This window comes from Anguilla anguilla, chromosome 16 (assembly GCF_013347855.1).
Source record: "Anguilla anguilla isolate fAngAng1 chromosome 16, fAngAng1.pri, whole genome shotgun sequence".
NCBI classification, from domain to species: Eukaryota; Metazoa; Chordata; class Actinopteri; order Anguilliformes; family Anguillidae; genus Anguilla; species Anguilla anguilla.
The window spans coordinates 29,795,627-29,818,756 of NC_049216.1; the positions used below are offsets into that span (position 1 = coordinate 29,795,627).

Genomic DNA, 23,130 nt, shown 5'->3' on the forward strand with positions numbered 1-23,130 from the left:
CGGGACGGGACGGGTCAGGGGGGGTGGGGGGGGGCGGAGGCAAAGCACGGCCAGGGCTCAGACAGGACATGGACTCGGTGCCTGGTCGCTGAGCCCTGCAGCTGGAATACTTTTGGGGACCCTGGAATACCTACGTTCAGCCATCACAAGGCAAGACACCCGATCCTTTCAAACTCTCTAAAGCGTGTGTGTGTGTGTGTGTGTGTGTGTGCATATGCGTGGGTTTGTGTGTGCCTGACTGTGTGGGGAAAGTAGAGGGATCTCCTGTGCAGGGTAACAGTGTGTGCAGTGGGAATCAGAACTGTTTAAGTTGTGCATGCTAAAGAATGGACTGTTAACATGTGTAAAGCAATACAGTTAAGCTATCGTTACAGTTCTCAGCATTTCATTATTTTATTAAAAAAATCTGAGTGCATGATGTTTGTTTCAGTCCCACTGCTTTCTCTTCTGAAAGAGGAGGTATCTGTTGCACAGCATTTGTTGCACTGTGCCGTAGCAATTAGCGTTAGACTTCAGTACCGAACGCTGGCCATGCTGAGATTAAACGGCAAATCCCTGTCTGGCAACTTGCACTAATTACAGGCTGGGAGTAGCAGACAGTTTCACTACTGCAGCACGCTCAGCGCAGCACAGAACGACATGCACCATTAAAAAAAAAAAATTAAAAAAAATCACCCAGTGTTTTCTCTGGTGTCTGCAGCAGGAACAAGCTCGCAGGCGAGGTAGTTCAGCTCCAGACCGTAAGACGGTCCCCTTCTTTCGTCATCTTAGGGATGACGGATATTGTCTTTGGAAAAGGGAGACGTTGTAATAATAAACGGACACGGTCGCACGCGGCGTCCCTCAGCGCCCGCGGTGGCCGATCGGCACGCGCTCGGTCTGCGCTTCCTGACCCGCAGTCGAGCAGCCGGCAGGCGCCGGGGGACGGAAGCGAGCTCTGCGCTCCGTGCTAAAGCAGCCTGTTGATGAAGGCGCTCGCACTTCCCCCTCCGGCTCCTGTGGCAGTCGTGAAAAACGGGAATAAGAGACAAAGAAGTCTCCCGTTGTTTAATGAGCCCCTAGCCCTGGTGTGGGACAGCACCCAGGCAGATCTGATTGCGGGGGGGGGGGGGAGATGCACTGAATGGCTGTGGATGATTATTTTGAAGGAGCAGCCGCTGTTAAAAGGCATCTACACTTTGGGGCTCTGAGGACAAGTCGGGGGGGTGGCGGGGGGGGATTTATCCGTCTTTTGTTATGAGCCCTAATCAGAGGGATCGGCTGCTGCTGCTGCATGCAGTAAGACAGGCGGTGAGGAGCACGCTCTCAAACCCCGCCATGGATCAGGCGGCCAGCGCTCGGGCTGACTTGGTCCTGGCGGCCGCGGCCGCACGTGCCCTGTTTTTGGACGTCGGGCGGCGTGGTCTGGCTTACTTATCGATCGGGCGAGCGGTGCCGGACCGTCGCGGGACCGCGCGCGCTCGTCTTTGCGCGGCCGAGCCGAGAGACTCGGGCGGCGCGAGGCGGCGAAGCCTCTCCCGGTCACGCGGCGGCGCGGCTCCGCAGGCTGCCGGAGCTGCCTGTCCGTACCGCCGCTCGCTCGCCTGTCAATAACGCAGCCCCCCCCCCCCCCCCGAAAGCCGCTCGCGCCCGTGGCTCTGCGTGCGTGTGAGTGCGCTCGCTCTCCAGAGAGCGGCGACTCAACACGGCGCCCTTAACATCGTCTTCACACGCGGGCAAACTGGAATTACGCAACTGAACAACCGCATTTTACAATCCCGTTTGTTTAACTTTTATTTCAGGAATAGGTGCAGTGTTATAAGAGGTCTGTGTGGCAAACAGTTTAAGGCATCGAGTCAATTTGGCCTGTTTATGGTTAGGGAGGTCCATTTAAAGATAAATCCTCTTCATAAGATCTAATTAATCACGCAGGCAAAGTGAAATTACTGATAGTATCCGCCTATCTATTAACATGTTAACAGGGAAGAAATTCATCTGAGGTTTTATTTTTCAAAGGTGACATTGGCACACACCCCTCTCTGTAGCCAGACCTGAGCATGATCACAGACACATTGTCCTAACGGTAAATACAGACTGTCCCGGATATTTTCCTCTGGATACATCTGATTATATTTGAAGTCTAGTAAAATCTTTGACATTTCCTCATTCATTTCTAGAACAGGCCAGCTAATACAACAGATGAGAGTGGCTACATTCTAGTAGCTCCTGCACTTAATGTTGATCCGCAGATATGATGCACAATAAGACAAAACAAATAAAGTAAATGCAATCGGACAGACACGGTAAATAAAATGAGTAAACACACTCATGTCAAATCTCTCAATCTCTCTCCCTTTTTATAGTACTGAATGATTTTCTACTAGAATTGAAATAAAATAAAACATAACAAAAAATGTGCAGCTATTGTGGGAGAATTTTTTTTTTTTTTTTTAAACCATGAGGAAATATTGGGCCTGGCAACATAGACTCTGATGTCTGAGGCCTGACACGGCGAACTGTGTGACGCCACGGACTTTGAGAAAGAATGACAGCGCTGGCGAAGCTGTGGGACAATTTAGTGAATTGCATGATACAACTGTGGCTCATACATACACAGAGTAAACAGGCCCGAGTGCTTCCAGCCAATACAGGCTGGAGACGGCAGGACAAAGCGACCTTGCAAGAGGCAAAGCAGTCTGGCAGGTCTTAGCGTCTCTGAGGGGCATCCTGTCAGCGAAAAGCCCCAATAACGGGCCCTTTGACACAGTCTGATCACTGACAGAACGAGTGTGATTTAGATGCTATTGTGAACTGCCACGGCAGAGCAGCACTCTCATTTAAAAGGGGACAAAAAGAGACAAATGTGACCTGGGTGAGCGCTCACTTGATTTACGTTATTTTGTTACGGACGTGCGATGCGACAGACACCCGCGGCAACCACGGGTGAATTATTGTCAGCACGTACAGTAATGGTTCTGAGCCATGCTATGTAGGCCTGAGGATCCATCAACAGGGAAGACGCTGCCAATTGCCAAAATGACAGCAGTGTGAATTAACATTTTCACTAGGAAAAAAAAAGAAACAAATAATAAATAAACGCTCAAGGACACTGGCCGTCCCTCTGCACAAACGCACTCGTGACGGCGGTACCGGATCGTAAACGGGGGGCGCAGAACCGGCAGCAGCACCGGGCCCACCCTGTCCATAGGCGGGAGGCGTTAATGAGGCTCGCAGAACTACCGTGTGACGTGACCGAGGGGGGGCGTCTCCGGGACAGCGCAGCGGCCCGAGAGACGCGGGAGCAGAGCCGTTGTGCCGCGTTAGCACCGGGTTAGCGCGGCGTAAGCGCCGGGTTAGCGCGGCGTTAGCGCCCGGTTAGCACTGCGTTAGCGCCCGGTTAGCACCGTGTTAGCGCCCGGTTAGCACGGCGTTAGTGCCCGGTTAGCACTGCGTTAGCGCCCGGTTAGCACCGTGTTAGCACCCGGTTAGCACAGCGTTAGCACCCGGTTAGCGCGGTGTTAGCGCCACGTCAGCGCCAGGTTAGCACCGCGTTAGCGGCGCGCTAGCACCAGCCTTCACAGGCCCTTCATCTGCACTGGCATCCAGCAGCAACGGCTGCATGTTTACACAAGCCCGTTATGCTCAAACAGCAAATTTATGCGTCACATAAAGCGCCACGTTGCCCCAACAACGTGATCAATGCATACAAGAGGCTGGGAAGCATGCAGGTAACCCACAATGGTGTAAAACTAAGAGACCATTTTGCACAGAAATAGAAAAAAAAAGTTCTATTTTTTGCACAAACATTTGTTAAAAAAAAAAAGATCATTGTTTGTTCAGAAATGCTAATATGCTTCCACCATTTGGGAGATAATTGCCATCATTTGTATTCAGATCTCTTTCCAAATGCATTGGCAGCCATGCTTTATGATGTTGGTCCAATCAATCTGTTCACTTTATCCGGCTAAATTACAATAGCCATTGTAGTGGGCCTGCTATACATTGGCCACTATCACTGAATCACAGCGGGAGAAAGCAAGGCTTCTGTAGGATGTATCGGCATTGTTGTTTCATGAAGGTGAAAGATGACAGAAAGATTACAGAAGGTAGATGTGAAAATGAAAATGATACGCTCAGTGACTCGGCACAGCTGATGCAGTACACATATCACAAGATTATGGCCCTTTTAAATCATCCCTCGTAGGCTGATGTGTCCTGCCTAGAATACATGCTAAAGCTTCAGCAACAGGCCAGTCTAATCGCCCTCTTAATACACATTCACATATTGCTGCAGAAAGCCATTACACAGCTGGCAATGTGTAACGGTCGGCAACAGATTTCCTTCCCCCAAACATTTATGCCCAGGAAGTCCTCTGCCTGCAATGCAAACCAACAGGAGTTTGGAGGCGTAGGAGGGGAAAACTCTGCCACAGCTCTGCCTGTGAATGCATGGATTAGCAACAGGGAGGCAAAGTACTCAATGTGCCAGCAGCTAAGGCAACACTGACTTCCATCATCTCAATGCAGGGAATAGCCGGTGGACAGGAAGTTGCTTACAATGTAGACCCGCTTCAGATGTGGGTAAATTATCTCCTTCATTAACAGAGACAGAAGCAGGAATGGTCTCACGGTCCCACAGTAATTGAAAAGGCAATATTACTGTACATTGGGCCTAATTACTGTAATCAGAGGTGTGTCACATACTCTCTGAGGAGAACCGAGTCAAAGAGTCAAAGCTCTTTTACGCATTCCCTTGAGCTGCTGTTCCACCGTATGGTACCGGTTCAAGTCGACTCGACTCTACTCGCTTTTGGCACCAGGTACTTCGATTTCCACTGCAGATAGTACCCCCGTCAATGTAGCTGGTCGTCATAGCGACGCCGCATGAAACGCGTTGCTCTGACCAGTCAGTGGTCTGCAGTGTTTTCACGTCACCTTTTGGTATCGCCTCAGCTCGCTTGGAACCTCGACGTAGGTGATAACAAATAAAGTACCAGGTACCAGGTACTATCCACAACTTTTTCCCGATGGAAAATCTAAAAAGTCGAGTCGAGTTGAGCTGGTACCATGCGGTGGAAAAGCGGCTTTGTAGCTCCTCTGAACATTAGTCGGATACCAGTTCTAAGGACAGTAAAAGCCAAAACGATATGCTGAATGTGACCGGCATGAACACACTCATGAAGTCATTCCATCAACAGAAGCAGATCAGACATTCTGATGGTGGATCCAGAGCTGTTGATATGATGTCTACCTTTTTCTTTTTTTTTTTTTTTTAGCACAATTTATCTTATGATGTAGAGCAGTGCAGAGCATTTATTCCTGGTCCTGGTGGGCCGCAGGGTCTGCTGGTTTTTGTTGTTGCTCGGCACCTTATTGATCAAATGAAGCAGTCGATTACGCAGTTAGCTCACCTCACCTGGTGGTTTCTTGGGTCTGAATCGGCCGCTGATATTGAGGCGAAAGCAAAAAACCAGCAGACCCTGCAGCTCTCCAGGACCAGTAATGAAGATCACTGGCACAGAGAAACCGCCGAACAAACTTAATTTTACCGATGCTGCAGAATTTCCCATTTGCTCGTTCATAGCAGTAACCACTTCTCAAGCTCGTGGGCATGTTGCCAGGTACCTCCACGGGAGAGCTTTGCAGCCTTTTTCTATCCAGCAAAATCAAGGGGGGGGGGGGGGGGGGGGGAGGAAAAACAATGTGGTGTCTCAGACAGAGCTTTTCAATGTAACATCAGCTCCGGTTAACTGGCACAGCCTTATTCGATAAGGGAAGCACGTCCTTCATCTCCACCGACAACCCACGCTTTTACAAAATGGGAATCACAATGGCCGCGCTGACCCGCGTGCTGGAGCAAAACCAAGGGAAACACAGGAAAAGAGCCCGAACGCAGTAATTAGCCGAGCGGACCGACCGGCTAACGGAACTTCTCGTCGCAGACGCACCGTTCGGCAGTTTGACACTGCGGTTAAAAACCATTAACCGTTACCCTTCAGTGGGAGGGAAGGTGGCAAAACCCAGTGCCTTAACACAGCGCTCAGCTGTGCCGGTCTGTGAGCCGGCTCCCTCGATATTTACCGGCCCAGAGAAACAAAGCGAGAGCCGGCCTCCTTTCGTTTACAGCCCGCCCCCCCAACTGAGAGTGGTGGAAGAGCTGGACCCGCAGGCACGTCGGTGAACCGGTACATGAGCCTCTAACTCACTGCTGGTGCCATGAGACGGATATACGATAAGCTCTGTGGTCCGCTGTCGTGGAAAAGAAGTATCCGGGCGGTTTACTGAGGTGGAATTGGCTTCCAATATATTTTACAGCGCAGGAGACAGGCTGAACCCAATTCTATACAAACACAGCTCTATGTGCCTGATAACGTCTTATCGAAAATCCAATGGATTTTGGATTTAGATCAGTAAGGCATATTCGATTCTGTGCTTCCCCAAAAGTTTGGGGAAGGCCCTTTCCTGTTTCAGCATGACAGTTCCCCCAGGCACACAGCGAGGTCCATATAGAACTTGACTGCACACAGCCCTGACCTCAACCTCAACTGCGAGCCAGGCCTAATCGCCCAATCAGTGCCCGACCTCACTAATGCTCTTCTGGCTGAATGGAAGTCAATCCCTGCAGCAGTGCTCCAACACCTAGTATAAAAACTTCCCAGAAGACTGGAGGTTGTAATAGCAGCAACGGGCAGGCCAACTCCATATTAATGCCCATAATTGTGGATGAGATGTCGGATGTCAGGTGTCCACATACTTTTGGCCAAGTAGTGCATCTTTAATTCTGACTTTATTCAGCGTTCCACACAATTTTTTTTTAGAAATGGTAAAAAGAAAGGTGTCCATTCAGTATTATTTGAGACAAAGCACCCAGATCACCCAGAGATCATTAGCTGAGCAGGCAGGGGACTGTGGAGGGGCGGAACATTAAACATTTCTTCTGCAGTTTACCAGAGACACTCTTTCCCCTCAAGTCAGTCATCAAATTGGCTATCACGTCTGAATACTGCTGAAGAGCGACAGATTTTTCTGCTGCTGCAACGTTTCCACATAACCTTTAAGGATATCGTCTCTGCTGAATGCAAATCAGGTTGAGACACTGTGAAAAGGATATTTTAACAGTGCTTTAATTCTGAATAGCCTAATCGCCTGAAGACGGTTTTTAAAGCGATGCCAACAAAGGGCACTGGTGATGGATGTGAAGTTCTTTATCAAACTCCTGAAAAGTGAATACACACACACACACACACACTCACACACAAAAAAAACCTATTAAAATTCATTTGGCCAGAATGAAACATGGCATGAATGAATTTTTAATGAGTGTGACCTTTGAGTGATTGGAAGCGACACATCGCGCCCGTCGTGCGCCGCCCTAGACGAACGCCTTGGCCTACGGATCCTCCTCAGCGGCCTGGCGTGAGCCAGGGTGATCATGGGAAATGCTTCCGCAGATCGCATTTCTCCGGCTTTGTGGCCAGGATCTCGGAGGCCCGGAGGCCTCCTCTCCGCTCCCCCTCCGCGGGGAGGTGCACCGCCACGACAGAGCCGGGTAATTGTCATGTAAATCGGCCATTAACCTTTCCGCCAGAGCCCAGGAGCGGAGAGAAATGTTTACCGAGGAGACGACATGTCTGGCGTGGAGCGGGCGTGTCTCCGGGGGGGGGGGGGGGGGGGGATAAATCTTTTTGGGGGGAGCACCCAGGAACCTGACAGCCCTTCCACTGCTCACTGACAAGTCATATATCAGCTACAAATGGCACCCGTTAATCAAACTCAGCTTAATGCATAACGCGCACCACAAACATTTGTAAGCATTAATAAGGACACACACAGTCACGTGGCCAGGTCCCTATAAGGCACAAAATCATTCACCGAGGACAGCATTATAACATGCTAGGCTGGCGCGTTGAAGGAAGAACACTTAACCGTGACTCAATAACCCAAAGAATGATTGTTCATTTTAAGACCATTAGTAGTTTCAGTGCAGCTTTACCACATTAACTGAATCAAACAGACAAAACAGCTAGGCTAATTGTGAGGGGCAATATAAAGACCATACACAGAAATCCCTATTGCATAACACAGTAAATAAAGCTGCATGCTCAGCTGCATTGCCTACTACTGTGTGGCTCTGTCCCATTTCAGTCCCACTCATCTTATGCATGTCAGTGAGCAAACTTCCTAGCATCTGCAATTATCAGTCGATTGGAGTGTAAAACACAGCAAGGGCATTTCTACAAGCACCCAGACACCTGGGGGAAGCATTTGTCCTTCCTGTTATCGATACAAAAACGTGTCGGTGGGTCTCCGTCTGCCAGGACAGCTGCAGAATCAGATGTGAGACCGCTGAAGTCTGACACCTCTGCAGAATCCCGAATTAGGGCTGTGCCCCAGCTTCAGAGCGGTGAGAGAGCGAGAGAGAGAGAGAGAGAGAGAGAGAGAGAGAGAGAGAGAGAGAGAGAGAGAGAGAGAGAGAGAGAGAGAGAGAGAGAGAGAGAGAGAGAGAGAGAGAGAGAGAGCGAGAGAGAGAGAGAGAGAGCGAGAGAGAGAGAGAGAGAGAGAGAGAGAGAGAGAGAGAGAGAGAGAGAGGAAAGCACGCACAACAGGACACTGAGCAGAGCATTTCACAGAGCGTTCCCAATGATCAAAACCAGCACAGTCAGAGAGTCAGAAAGAACCTTTCCGCAGACAAAGAATAAAAGGGCACACACACACGGCAACAAAAGGCCACTTAGGGTCTCATCAATATTTACTTCAGGAGGCGGGCCCTTGCCAAATGTAATTTATTTGAGAGGATAAAAATTAAGATGAGACGGGGATAAATCTGACAGGATAAATCATTATATATACATTCACAAACAAGTCCAAAACACATTCACTACAGCTCAGCTTGTTTGCCACTCCCACTTTTCAGGGACTGCCCAAGCCATTAAGAATAAATAAATGCCCTTCCTTAAAATCTAAATTTGTCTACCTTCAATTCCACACGCATTTAAGAGCAGCAGACCTCCAGAACAACAGGACGAATGGCAGAAAAAGCTGAGCTTAACAGGCTGGACTAAATGGCATTGCCAGGAGCGTTTTACCATTAACATACGTCCTGACGCAGAATAACCACCTGTCAGTTCCTTTCACAGACCTGATTGCAGTGGTAACCAATGGTAACCATTTGCAAGGTTAACGCAACCTTTACCTCCACAGTCACCGCACGGGCTGTCAGTAGCATGTTTACAGCCGGTGCAGAAAGACCCAGTGGTCCGCTCGACTGACCAGCACACACGCGTTCTCGCATGGGGGGGGGGGGGGCGGGGGGGGCACCCTGCCAAATTAAACCCTGCTCGGGCACGGCTCTGGCCCGCCGGGCGCTGCCCTGCGTGACTCCCCACCCGGCAGGCGGCACGGTCAGAATTTCATCCCCGGGTTCACGGGACCCATCCCTTCACCCGGTCCTTCGACAGGACACGCTCCCCCAGGAAACCGGGCCTCCGCGACGTCGTTTTAAAAAATCTGTCTGCTCGTTTGTGAGGGAAACGCTGTTTTCAAACAGCAGACCTTCCCAGGAAAACTAGCATGGTGGGAGGGCTGCGCAGACGCCTGTAACTCCAGCACAGGCGTGAGAGTCAGGCAGCTCCAAACTGGAGCAAAGTGCGTTTTCCTCCACTTGGGACACAGTCACAGCGCTACAGCACTTGCAGATGTGCTTGAGGAATCTTGGGTTTGGCTGCCTTTTCACTGCGGCATGCTGACCGTTCGATTCCTTAGCTTTCGCGTTAAAGGCACACTATGCAGGATTTTTTTGTTTTTTGTTTTTACCTTAAAACAATTACAGAAGAACCATGCTAAGGCATGTCTATGATTCAACTGGCGATCTGTCTTCATGCACTTTCGCCAAATTTGTGCACCTTTACCTGTGTTTGTTATTTTTAAATGTGTTCTGGATGTTCCTAGGCGTGGCACTCCTTTCTGTGTGGGGAGGGGTGGGCGCGGCTACAGAGCCTGTAGTTTGGGATCGGATTTCACTGGAGTGTTTCTTGCTAGCTAGCTAACTAGTGAAGACGGCCAGACACAGCGAAGCAAAAAGACAAGTTGGCAAGGGCTCGTTTGAGAAGTGAACCTTGGAATCGCTTCTCCTCGGTGGTGAAGTTCACCCAGGGGATGAAAAGCAATGCAAGCAATGACTTGTTGTCTGTTGGACCTAAAAAAGTAATCTTATCTCTAGCTATCCAGCTAGCTACATTAGGTGGGGTACTTGGGGTGAGTGGGCGGGGTTGAAGACAGAGGAGGAGACTTTGATCGTAAATGCAGAACCACAGGAAGAAAAAAAATCTGCATAGTATGGTTTAACACTGAAGACAAGAATACAAGGGAACATTTAGACACACAGAATGAAAAGGCACTTAACGGACTCGCCCCTGCCGCACAGGTATAAAATATAAAATATTCTTCAACAATACAATGCTGTTATTCTGAGAATCCTGTAAAAAAACATCTGCTTTCTTTTATTTTCACTCTCAACTGTCAGTTTTTTCAGGGCATTTCACCGTAGGGATTTCAGGGTCGGCTAAGAAAACATTTTCACAGCACATTTAATTTCTAAAAAAGGGCACACATCAATAGAGTGTAAACAAAAATAATGGCTTTAAAATATTCAGGAGGGGGAATAACAATCTGAATAATTCATAATTTACAACAACTCTGCAGCAAACCACATTATCTAAATCAATATGTTAAATGTAGCTGAGAGTTGACACCCGCTGGACAATCTCAAACGCACAAATGCGGAAAGCAGTGACATCTTCAGAATGTGGACCTGACAGACGTACACTACAGGAGATGCTTTCGACGAGAACGGCACCGCTACAGAACAGAACACAGAACCAGCGACGGCGGTCCAGAAATAGGCGGCTCTGAGTCACAGACGCAGTGTATATTCTGGGGCTGGAGAGACAGAGCCCGCCATCTGCGCCCGGTCCGCAAGCGAAGGATTCGACAGACTCGATTCCCGCTCCGCCGCCCGTCATGCCCGTACCGAGGAACCCAATCCCCCTAATGACTGTGCGCTCAGTGACACTATCGCTGCCATTACTTGACTGCTAAGGGGATCATGTCAACCCATTACCGTACACACACGCCATTTTTCTCCACATAATAAGCGGACTGTGAGGGAAGGTGATGTTCGCCCCGCGGTAAGAGGGACTGAGAGTGGGAGTGATGCTGAGGTGAAAGAGACAGTAAGAATAACAGAGAGAGCCTGCGGCGTCAGCACACCATGCCTAAAACACCAGGGGGTCTTTTGCCGTACGCAGGTCACCAGCCGGACATTTTGTGCCGTTTTCACGCTAGAATATGCAGGCTGCAACACGAAAGACATGTTTAAGAACCGTCTTTAGAGCAATCAAGAGAAGGATCTACGTATTTTTCACAAGACATACACATATAGACGTAGGCATCTATATCACCACCTATGGTATGCCATGTTTCCCAAATAAATTATAAGGGTGTCTGAATTCTCACAGCTATTAAGGCATTTTGTTTCATTTCAGAAGGTTTTGGGAATGTGATAAAATACATGAAAATGATGCTGTTGTAATTGCAGATAAGGCACTTGGCCAAGTTCCCAAAGGAAATACTCTGTTCACAATGCATTTTTAATGGCACCAAATGAATAAATTATTCTATAGCATATGTTTACCATTGAAAATTTCAACAGTGCTTTTACCCTTTTTCTGTGAAACATATGGTCCTTCATTGTCAAAGACCTTCATAAGAAATAATGAGGACAGACCAGATCATAAAGCACCAATCATTTTTGCATGCAGCCAATATATGGCATAAAATGAGCTTGTAAAATGAGCTCAAGACTCCACACATACTCAGCTGGTGGGAAGCTAATATACTGATAAAATATGCAGTAAAAAATGTAAAATACCCGTGGGCTGTAGGACCACCTGCATTGGCGAAAGCGAGTCATAATAATAAAAGGCCAGCCGAGTTAATCCACGATTTATATGAAAAAAGAAATGGAGAAAATGGTATTTTTTTATGATAAGCGAAAATAGAACTGCAAAACAACTGCAGGAAATCTAAACTTGAAAAGTACAATATACCATGACAGAATATCCTCCACAAGAATATGCCCATTACAGCTTTCACAACCTTTTGTTTATGTTATTAATTACTATTTATACCTGTAGAATCAACTACAGATTTATACAGTCACTATAATATACTACAAGTAAATATAGCACTAATTATGGGTGTGCAGAGACAGCACTATGTGGGCATCTTCAAACAACTGCGTCCGTAGTCACATTCAAGAAAAGGGGGGGGGGAGGGGTGTTGGTGGATGGCAATAATGCACTTTTTCCACCAATCTCACCATTAGGCATTTTCAGAACACCATTTATCAACTTTGAATAAAAAAAATTATTCTAAACAACACATTTACTGTTCATTTCTAAATAGGGTATTTGGGTTCAGACACACCACTATCATTAATCACAGTAACGCCTCCAATACACACAACGGCATCTTTTTAAACGAAACAGACAAACACCAAATTTCAGGATGCAGGCCTAGATATGAAACACGCGGAGGTGGACGCGCAGTCCAGATAATAAATCACAGCTAACAGCCTGCACAGCACTGAGAGCAGGAACGCAATTAGCTTCATTAGCCTCGTCTTTCTGGAAGCTTCTCCCATTTGTTTCTCTGTCACACACAGGTGAACAGCTGGGGACAAAGTGAAAGCCTCGTGGTGCACTGATCTGGAGCTTGGTGGGGTGGAAATTAGGATTTTTAGCCAGAAACTGCTGCAATTTGAAACACTAATGTGATAGCACTTACACGGAAAAAATTTGAAATTTGTTCTTGTAGTCAAGACAACAGGAGTGGCGTACCAGGGATTTATACAGAATCTGATAAATGCACTTAGCCCGAAAGTGCGACTTTCAGATTTATTCAGCCCAAACTAATTTGGAGGAAGCATTCCCGAAAACAATTTGAGGCGTTTTCAATTATTGCTTTACTTCAGTACGCAACTTAAAAATGTACGAAAACATTCAAGAGCTGACAAGTCATTGCCCGTCGCTCAGGATAATGAAATGTAATGTCGTGAAACGTATCAAATAGTTATATTGAACGAGATTTCTGAGAGAAGCTCAAGGCTGTACTTGGCTGCATTCTGCTCTGATCACACAATCTCATGCTGCTGAGCGCTTTCCCCTCCGCAAGACACCAGCAAGTCTGTAAAAAAAAAAAAAGCGAAAGACTGTGGATGATTATATTTCAGCTGCTTTGTCCTCGCAGCAGAACAGGGGAGTTGCGGCCGGACAGCAACAATAACCATCAGAAACATTAGCAACTGATGTATGACAGTTGAATGACTTGATTTGTTATTAGAATAAATTTACACCGGTTTAGCCGAGGATATTTTACACGAAGGTCATGTTAGAAGAACAAACTACTATTGTCAGGCTTGCGAAACTTGCTGAAACACACAAAGTGTGTGAGCAATTTACATAACGGCAAAATACGAAACCAGAAACTTTTGCAGGAAAGTTGGAAAACAGCCACGGGCGACATGGCTTCATCCCAACGTCACTGCCCTCTAAAACACAGTGAGGTAGCTGAACCCCAACAGGACTGGCCCTTGCTCCCCCTCCCGGCGAGCTTCAGGACCCATACTCCATCAACCCAGTAACTGGCTGCCGGGGCCCTCAGGCAAGACTATTTCCACACCTCTGTGCATGACTGCAGGGCCAGTGATGGCCTTCTCCCACACTTGCTGAAGCTTGGGGAGTTTTTAGGTTTGTGTGCTGAAGCTAACATTCAACTCTCGCTTTTTCCCTCCCTAAAGTTGTGCAAGTATCAGAGTTGCCACTTTATGAGGCAAACAGGCTTTTACTTAAGACAGGCAAGGTTATGGTTGCACACACATATACATATGAACTCAGCTGAGCCACTGACAAGCATGGCACACCAAACACACCAGCAGCATCATTTGTTCCATTGAGACCACTGTCCCCATTGCTGGTCTACTACCATATACCACCAAAGCCTGCCAAGTATATCCAACAAAGTATATCTAGATCCTCCCCATCTCAGCGCTACACAGACAGCCAGTTATTGAACGGAAGAGCAATTTATATCAATCTCTGCCCATTTTATGTCCACCATTTTGCATGCGATCACTAGCATAATTATACGTCCCCCTTCCATTCCTTTTCATTTGCCTGAATAAAATTTCCGCGTTTAATCCATTTAAACTGTCAATACTAAGCGCTGCCTGCACAATCCACAAGGAAAGGTAACACCGCTACCTAGTGCTGCTCTTGTCAGAGAATTACTCATCGCGTTCCTCCCTGCCTCCCCATCTCCCCCTGACAGCACCTGTAGATTGTGCTGTATTTCCAACTGTATGCTTGCAGACGTACGACTTGCACATCACAACTGATGTACCAATGGAAATCTATGAACTGTTAGTCTAAGAAGGACTGTTGGAGTAATGAAGTCAGAAGCGGCCACCAGACAAATGTAAAAACTGAATGGTTCATACAGCTAAATGACAGGATATCAAGCAGGCCATAAAATTAAACCTGCTTCATCCTATTAAAACAACCTGCAAAGGTCATTTCTGAAATTGGATTTAGTTTTTTTTCCTTAACAGCTGCTATACAACATATTGTGATTGCGCATAATACTCCAACAATGTGCCTCACACAGTCATAATTCTGACAATATCAACTGTTTAAATGTTCATGTTGAAAACATTAAACCACAGCTGGTGTGTGCTTATCCTTTCAAAACGGTTTCCTTTAACTGGATTCAAAGTTTAATAGCGAGCATCATTGATGATGATGCCACCTTTTTGTCATAAATGAACAGAAACTACTCTTTTAGCCCAAACTTGTGCCTGGCGTTTGCCAAGAGAATACAGCAGTAGCAGCAGTCAACAGTGCTAAGGGTTTGTTCAATATGAGCTGTAAGAATTGGCTATTCAGAATTGATTGAGAAAAAAAAAAAAAAAGTCAAGCTTTTTTTATGGAGCAACACCCTTACAGGTGTGTGCTGCAGACAGGCTCTGTGTGAGGCGACTGTGCAGAACGGGGTTGTGAAATCAGGCGATCGCTAACACGATCACGCACAGGACCAGCTTGTCATCTCGGGGAAAAAAATGAAACGGAACAAGGCAAGTTTCGTGTCTGACAGGAGGTTATAGATGCACAGCAGGCCTTCCACAGCGAGAGAGCTTGTTTCTCACGTTGCGTCGCAAGAAAACTTTGACTGAATCTTAATATTTTGACTCCAAGAAATTACTTTGCGTAATTTTTTTTATTCTCCCGTTTGTGTGCGCCGAGTGTCACAGCTGAAGGTCCTTCAGGAAGCGTAAGGTTCTATCTGATGTTTACCTAGTTGAAAAGGAAGAAACAATAAAACCTTATTATGGAGACTGCAGAGGATCAGCTTTGTCCAAATGCTGAAAGGCCATCATATTACCAAGTACACAATGGATGGACTCTCATGCTTTGGCCATATAACTCTGAAAAGCTCTATGCGTATGTATTATCAGTTATGAACAGTCCAGACATCCATGAAGAGGACTGGCTTTAACAAGCCTCTTTTTAATGACATTGAAACAGCCAGTGGGATAAAACAGCAGCCTTCAGGCACTTGTGAAACACATTTCTCTGGGATTATTTCTTTTTGTTATTTGGTTTCAGCCAGAATCTATTTTTATTAAATGTAGAGAATTACATACACAATTAATTAATAGGTTTATTTGTCCTCCAGTAAAAAAATAAAAATATGATCAATTTCCTCTGGATGAAGAAAAGCTTGCTCCATTACCCTCCGATATGCTATTCAATCAACAAACGGTAATTAATAATGTTAACTGCGCATTTGAAGACAGGTAAATAAATAATATGGATCACTAATCCTGAATTTATATCTCACTAATCCCGCATTTAAATAGAGACAAAGCACTCCTAATTTCTCCTAAAAAAAAGTATGCCTTCAATTATCCAGAAACAACTGTAAATGCCAAACCTTGAGAAATAAATATTTCTCAATAAAATTAAAAAAAAATCCAAAATGTGTCTGTAGACGGCACACTGAAATGGATATCATTTGTCTTTTATTGCCACGGGAGGTCGCAGTCCATAAAATCAGGGAATGTCAGAACAGCGACAGACAGTGACCAAAGGAAATTAAGCACAGCTACAGAGAGAGCTATTAACGAGATCACATAAAAGATAACATAAAGGTAACATCGTCCCGACGTAATGCACAAAAGCCCAGGACTACTGCACCACCATAAGCAACGATCTGTGATATGCAGGTAATAACACGCAGAACTGCTGTCACGCAGTGTTACCCTGTCCAAAGGAAAAGCAATGAAAGGCCTTTGGCACAATACCCCGAGTGCTTCTATTGTTTTTGACAGATTAATCAGGTTTTCTCACAGATAAATCCATAAATAGCTCTTAGACAGAATGTTAAATGCTAGCTGAACATTTCTGGCTAACGTCTGGAAGACGACAAACCACAGAGAGCGAAGAACCACACGCCCCGGGAGCACTGGCCTGTACTATTTATCACGTGCGTGTTCGCGTAACACGGGACGTCACTTTTCAGGTTAGCGGCTGACCTTTGACCTTACGTACGGCGCTACTGACCGATGACGTCTGTCTGTCCGCCTTTCCCCTGCAGAGCATGACGCAAACATGAGCGGCGCCCAGACGGAAGCAGCAGCAGCAGCAGCAGCAGAGGAGAGGCCCGCCAGCGACGAGCTGGAGTGCAAGATCTGCTACCAGCGCTACAATGCCCACAACCGCAAGCCCAAGATCCTGGACTGCCTGCACAGGGTGTGCGCCCGCTGCCTCAACAAGATCCTGGACATGGGCGACGGCTCGCAGTTCATCAGCTGCCCGTTCTGCCGCCACGAGACGGAGGTCACCGAGTACGAGGTGGCGGGGCTGCCCGACGACTCCAACATCATGTCCAAGCTGGCCACGCGGGACAAGTCCTGGAGCTCGGACAGCAAGGAGGTGGTCCTGACCCCAAAGAACCTCTCGTCCTCCAGCCCGTCCCACGACTCCTCCAACTGCCTGGTCATCACCATCATGGAGGTGCAGAGGGACCTGCAGCGCTCGCCCAGCCGAAACGGCAGCTCGGACTACTACGCGGAGCAGAGCCTGGACTCCGTGTCCGTCACCTCCAACGGCCCCGCGGACCAGGACGTCTTCTCCAAATTCTGCAACCACGTGCCCAGGATACTGGTCTGGCTGCTGGGCTTCTTCTACTTCGGCTCCCTGCCGCTGGGGATCTACCTGCTGGTGATCCAGCGGGTGACGCTGGGCATCGTGTGCGTGAGCCTGGTGCCCTCCAGCCTGACTGTGTGCCTGGTGTACGGGTTCTGCCAGTGCCTGTGCCAGGGCATGTGCGACTGCTCCTCCCGGAGCTGAATGCGTGCGCCGGGGCACTGCCCGCTCCCCACGGCCTGGCGCCTGAGGCAGAGACGCACAGTACCTCCAACGCCAGCCGCCCACTTTCAATGATGCTTTAAAAAAAGTTTTAAAAAAGAAAGACAAAAAAAGGTGGAGATTCCTCTCCGCAACACCTCTCCCATGAGTTGTCATAAATGTCAGTTGTCCCACATCAGAACCAGGTGTAGATCGGGATTTTTTTTTTTAAACACAGAGCACTCCTTAAGAGTAATGTAACCTGGTAAGATGCACTATAGCACTTGCACTTATTAGTATTACATTGTGGACGAGTACTGTGGTTTTGCTGTCAACCCTGGGATGATGTGACGTGTTACTTATGCCCTGAAGTAGTCAACTTGTCTTTGTTTCTTTGAATTTCACGAATCTGATCCAGAATGCTTCAGTCTAAGCTTTGAGACCTGTAAAGTGGTCTTCAAAGGGACCTCTGCCTTAAAAAAGGAAAGGGGAACTACAGTACCAACTGCAGACAACCACAGAAATCAAATGGGAGGTTTTTAAAAATTGATTTTGTATTTATTTATAAAATACATTAAATTGAAAGCGCAAAATTACAGATCCAAATGGTCTCATAATGAAGTTTATTTGTGTGTTGCTGTTCTAAATAGTGACTTGTCTGCTGTTAAAAAAATCTATGGAAAATTCATAGCTATCATTCATGTGCCAACATTGACATTTTAGGTTCTTCTAAATGTTTGATGTTAAAACTGTGAACACTAGAATGTTTGACTGTTCTTAAATCATTTTTAACATTTTCATCTTAAATAATATGCAATGATTTGAAAATGTATGGACTTTAAAATATTTTTTCGCTTCTCTTGGTAATAGAATTATACACAGGAAACCAGAACGTGATTAAACAAATTAAATTTCCATGGACCAAAACAAAACCAATTTAGTGCCAGTGTTTTAATTCCTCAGTGGGAATCTGCCGCTCTCCCTCCATAAAATAATACTGTAATACTGTTTACATAGAAAATGGGTATAATACCACTAAGATGTTTCACTGCCACACAGAATAGTTTCTGTCACGCTGTTGATGACTAATATATTTTTGCAGTAGATACAGAAATGAGGACTTCATGTTAAAATACCAAGATCAAGGAGTACCTCTATTTAAAAGGAAGACAAGAAAAAGGCTAAATCACACCTGTCCGTTATGTGCTGCAGCCCAACAGGGAGACGTGTGGCCACCAGTGGGAGTATAGCGACTGAATCCTTCCCATCCTTACGCCATGTTAAAGCATATTGAGGTGTTGGGGGTTTGTCCATATTCGATATAAGACCTCGGGGCCCATCCACAACCTGAAACATTGCCTTACCTGGATGAGCCACCCCGCAACCCCCAGCTACATGTTTTGTATGACATCATCCTTAAGGTAGCCACATGATCCTCATTCAGGTGCAAACATTTAACTTGGTGACATTGCTGCTTGGTCAAGGTCAGGTAAATAAAACCCATCCAAGATTTATTTTGATAAATTGCTAACGACAGGCACACAAATGTTCTGGCCGTCGATACACTTAACAATTTTAATTAGCTGAAAGCCAAAAAGAGGAATTCTTACAGAGTGCAATCAGGGAGCAAAGCATTCCCTATATGATGTGCTACCTGTTGCAATAGTTGCTCATTTACTGTCTTGTAAATACATGCATTATGAGGTAAGCTTTGATCAAACATATTCTACCATGTTAATTCCATCATATATTATGCTATAATGAAGTTTAAACAAACATATTTATATGAACCATGTAATATTAGTTTACCATGATTACTGAGGATTTCTTTGTTTCAAGTATGGATTTCTCTTCACTCCCAAAATAAGAAGTAAGATTTAATGATCCAAAAATCTAAAAATAAAACTGTGAAGGGTAACAGCACAGATATCCAAATACAAAATGATGTCAGAAATCATAAAATTAAGGGGGGCTGCAGGGTGACAGGCTTGTTACAGATAAGCCACCACACTGTTCCATTTTTGTACATTACCTCACTGCCATGTTTGAACTTCAGTATTTTGACCACAGCACTCACAACCCATAACTGAATTAAGGAAGGATGGTCATATTCAGAGTCCACCATACTGCACTAACTGTGGATCATTTCTGCATGTCCTTGCCCGTTTCTCCAACACATCAAATGAGCAGCTGGTGAATGATTCTGACTACATCTTTAAAAAATTCATAACGAACTCATTAAGCTCCCAGGATGATATGCTTGCAGTCATGAGCACACAGCAGGTTAATTTTGCTAATAAACAAGGAGGAATCACTTTTCATTTTGGCAGTTTTCATCGTTTATACACGCTTCAAGAAATGTCACGCTGGAAAATCAATTCCAACCATTGCAGATATTCTGTTTGAAGTCGTACATAAAAGGCGTCAGTAACAGGGTGATTATTAATGTGAGTGATGCATAAGCAAAGCTTTTCTAAAAAAAAAGGTCCTAGTGCTCGGACACTCCACTGCAGGTACTCCTGTTGTCTTCTACACAAATCACAAAGCACGATGAGCAGTAAATCAATCATTTCAGTTTAAAGGACCACGTCTGGTGGATTATTAAAAGCAAATACATTTTTTACATTCCAAGTGGAACAAGTTTGTAATGAAATAATTTGGGGGCAAGGGGGTAGGGTCTGATTTTAACATTGGTGTGGATACATTTGACCATTGTTCTGCAGACAACCAATACCCAAATTTACGGTATTATTTGTTATGTTTGTCAGCCCCATCTAGGCCTAGATAAATAATGAATGGCAGATGATGTTTCAGAGTTAATGGATTTATCGATGGGGACAATTCAATACGTTTTGATTAAATTATCGGTGGGGGCAATTTAATAGTCCCTGCATACTAGTGAGGGTGTGTACCCCTCATTCCCTCCTTAATCACTGCCTTTGTGTCAGGGGATAAACATCCAACCTGCCAGTAGAACGGAAACCAACTCTGAATGTTTAGAGAATACACAGTATTAAATTCTGCAAGCTAGGATATCCATCACAACATTCATTTCCCTTTTTCAAAGCTGACATATATGTGACGTATGAAATACTACCACCTTTAAAAGCCATATTTGATAGATACACACACTTTTTCATGATGGCAAATATACAGTATACAGTGTGCTGTGCATTGACCCTTTGCAGTTTTCTCTCAAATGAACACAAACCAACAATCCAAATGGAGGCTTTAAACTCATGCATTCTTAATGAGTAAATGCTTTGCATTTGTGCATGCCTCACTTTTTGCGAAGGAACAAAAGATATTTTTCTCTCCACAAAAAATGAAATTCAAATATGCATGTCAACCACACTAGTTAAGAGATTAGAGAGGAAGACAAACTGCTTCCTGAGAAAATTGACTTAAATATTGAAAAATGAAATTGTATTTATAAACACAATAAAATATTTAAACCCATTTTCAGGCATTTCAGGCATATGTGCAGTATAAATTTTAATAACCTATAAATAATGTAGCAGCAATCTACTTTTTCCCTCCTCATTACTACTTCTTACTTTTTACTTTTTTGACTGTCAAACTTTTTCTTTTCCTGACCATTTATTTTCACGGTTTATGTCAAAGAGCAGAAAATAAATGTCAGGAAAGAGACTGCATTTTGAATTTAATTTTTGTGTTGAAGATCTAGCAGTCACTGCCACTCTATGCTTACTTGAAATCTTAATTAATCTGGCAGGTCCTTGGCCAGACTCACAAAATGTCCGTCATAAAGGCCTTGGCACAGCTTGGCTTTGTTAAATTGAGTACGACTTCTTGTTGATTCATTAAATTGTGTTCCGGCAGCTTTGGTCTCCAGAGAAGACAATGCAATTTCATGGGAAACAATGAAGACAACAGAGAAGCTAATTCTGTCTGCAGGGCACGCTGGCTAAATAGAGGAGCCAAAAGTATCGTTCACAGGGCCTTTCGTCATTAGTTTTCCTATCTGACGATTCTTTCAATCAATTTTCATCAGGTTCCATCAAACAAGGTGCAAGCCTTTATGGCCAAGACCTACGTGAGACGAAAGCAAGACATGCGCTTTCAGTGATTTAAAAAAAAAAATAAATAAAAAAAAAATAGAAATGTCAACACGTTGAAAGGGTTCATATGAGGTTTTCGAAAGCATTATTACTGAAATTTGAGCTTCGATTTTCGTTTTATGAGAACACAATTTTCGAGTTTCCTCTCCTGGGGTAGCACATCCCTCTTGTGCCCAAATAGGCAGGGAAAAATGGTGCCCAGCTGAAAAGGCTAAATCTGCCACATTTACTCACCATTTTATCAGATCTGTCAGTAACTACATAAGCCTGGAAGCTTTTCTATAGCATAGTACTGAAATGGCTAATGTCCATCAGTGGTGTTAGGTATACAACAGGCATTTTTCAAGTAAATATTTCTTACTTATACACACACACTGTATAGCCTATATATAATGACGCCAAGAAGGGAATTGGGGTGCTGTCCACAAGGGGGCAGTACAGACCCTACCGACAGGTAGAGTAAATCGTAGAGTTCTTCCTTAGCCTACCAGGCCCTCTGTGATTACTGATCTCACCAGTGCTCTCTTCCTAATGATGTTCCAAATGGTTGATTTTGTTAGACTAAGGTTTGGCCTGTGTCTCTGACTGTTTTTTTTTCTTTAATATTTCTCGGCCTCATAAACTGGCACAACTCTGGTCCTTATGCTAACGAACCCCAATAATAGACTCCACAAAGCCTAGAATCAAGACAAGATACAGAGAGCTCTTTTATACTTGCACTAAAGAAGCAATTGAACACACCTGACTAATCAGAAAAACCTGTGAAGCCATTTGTCCCAAACATTATATTGCCCTGAAATAAGGGTGGATAGGGTGGGGGGGGGGGGGGGTATGCATAACACATGCTGTTATTTCTACATGGTGAAACCAAAATGTATTAAAATACCCATTAATAAAAGCTGAGAACCTGCACTTAAACCACATATATGAAATGTTTGATTGCAAATCTAAAATTGTTCAGCACAGAGCCAAATGAAGGAAAAATATGTCTATGGTCCCCTGCTAAACATTTAGGTAGAAAAAAACAAACACACTGCAGAGTGAAAACCTCTAAACAAAGAGATTCAGATCTCAGCTGCAGTGTAATGAAAAATATTTCCATGCTGGATGGCATTTCAAAATCCAATCAGCCATGCTGTGATATCATTTAAATCTTCATAGTTCCCCTCACACCCCATCAAAAACACTGCCCTCTCCCAAATCATGCGCAAAGCACTTCATTATGTATTTATTTATTATTTAATTTATTTACCTTGGTTATTCAATTTAGACGATCATTTCAACTCTCTACTGCACACTCACACTCTTTACAGTAAATATGAACCAGAGATTTATTTACGGTGCTCCAGTACATTTTGATTATTTTCCATCTATAAAATGTTGTGATGATGTACATGATCTCCACAACTGCAAGTTTCTGTGTCCTAAATCTCTCAGGGAAAATCAGGGTACCGACAGCAACAACGGCAGCAACACTAATTAAAATTTTGCACTACATCCATTCAGATCCCTATCCATTCACTTATTATGAAACTGAACATTTTTGAGATGCTTCACTAACCACTTCTTTCTTTCTGATGAACCATTATAGAAACTGACAGTGG

The 23,130-nt window shown here is 45.1% G+C and overlaps 2 protein-coding genes across 6 annotated transcripts in view; one reads left to right on the forward strand and one right to left on the reverse strand.

Moving 5' to 3' along the window:
* The window catches only part of cep89 (centrosomal protein 89), an 85,956-nt gene that overhangs the window by 20,054 nt on the left and 42,772 nt on the right, over positions 1-23,130 (reverse strand). The gene's annotated exons all lie outside the window — the stretch shown is intronic.
* On the forward strand, positions 24-18,376 carry zgc:165481 (uncharacterized protein LOC100073327 homolog). Its single transcript, XM_035396323.1, has 2 exons — positions 24-150; positions 16,693-18,376. Exon 2 carries the CDS (start codon positions 16,707-16,709, stop codon positions 17,445-17,447), a length of 741 nt encoding a protein of 246 aa, XP_035252214.1. The 5' UTR covers positions 24-150; positions 16,693-16,706; the 3' UTR covers positions 17,448-18,376.

Coding starts and splice junctions, on each gene's coding strand:
- zgc:165481 (XM_035396323.1), top strand. CDS start 16,707: ATGAGCGGCGCCCAGACGGAAGCAGCAGCAGCAGCAGCAGCAGAGGAG.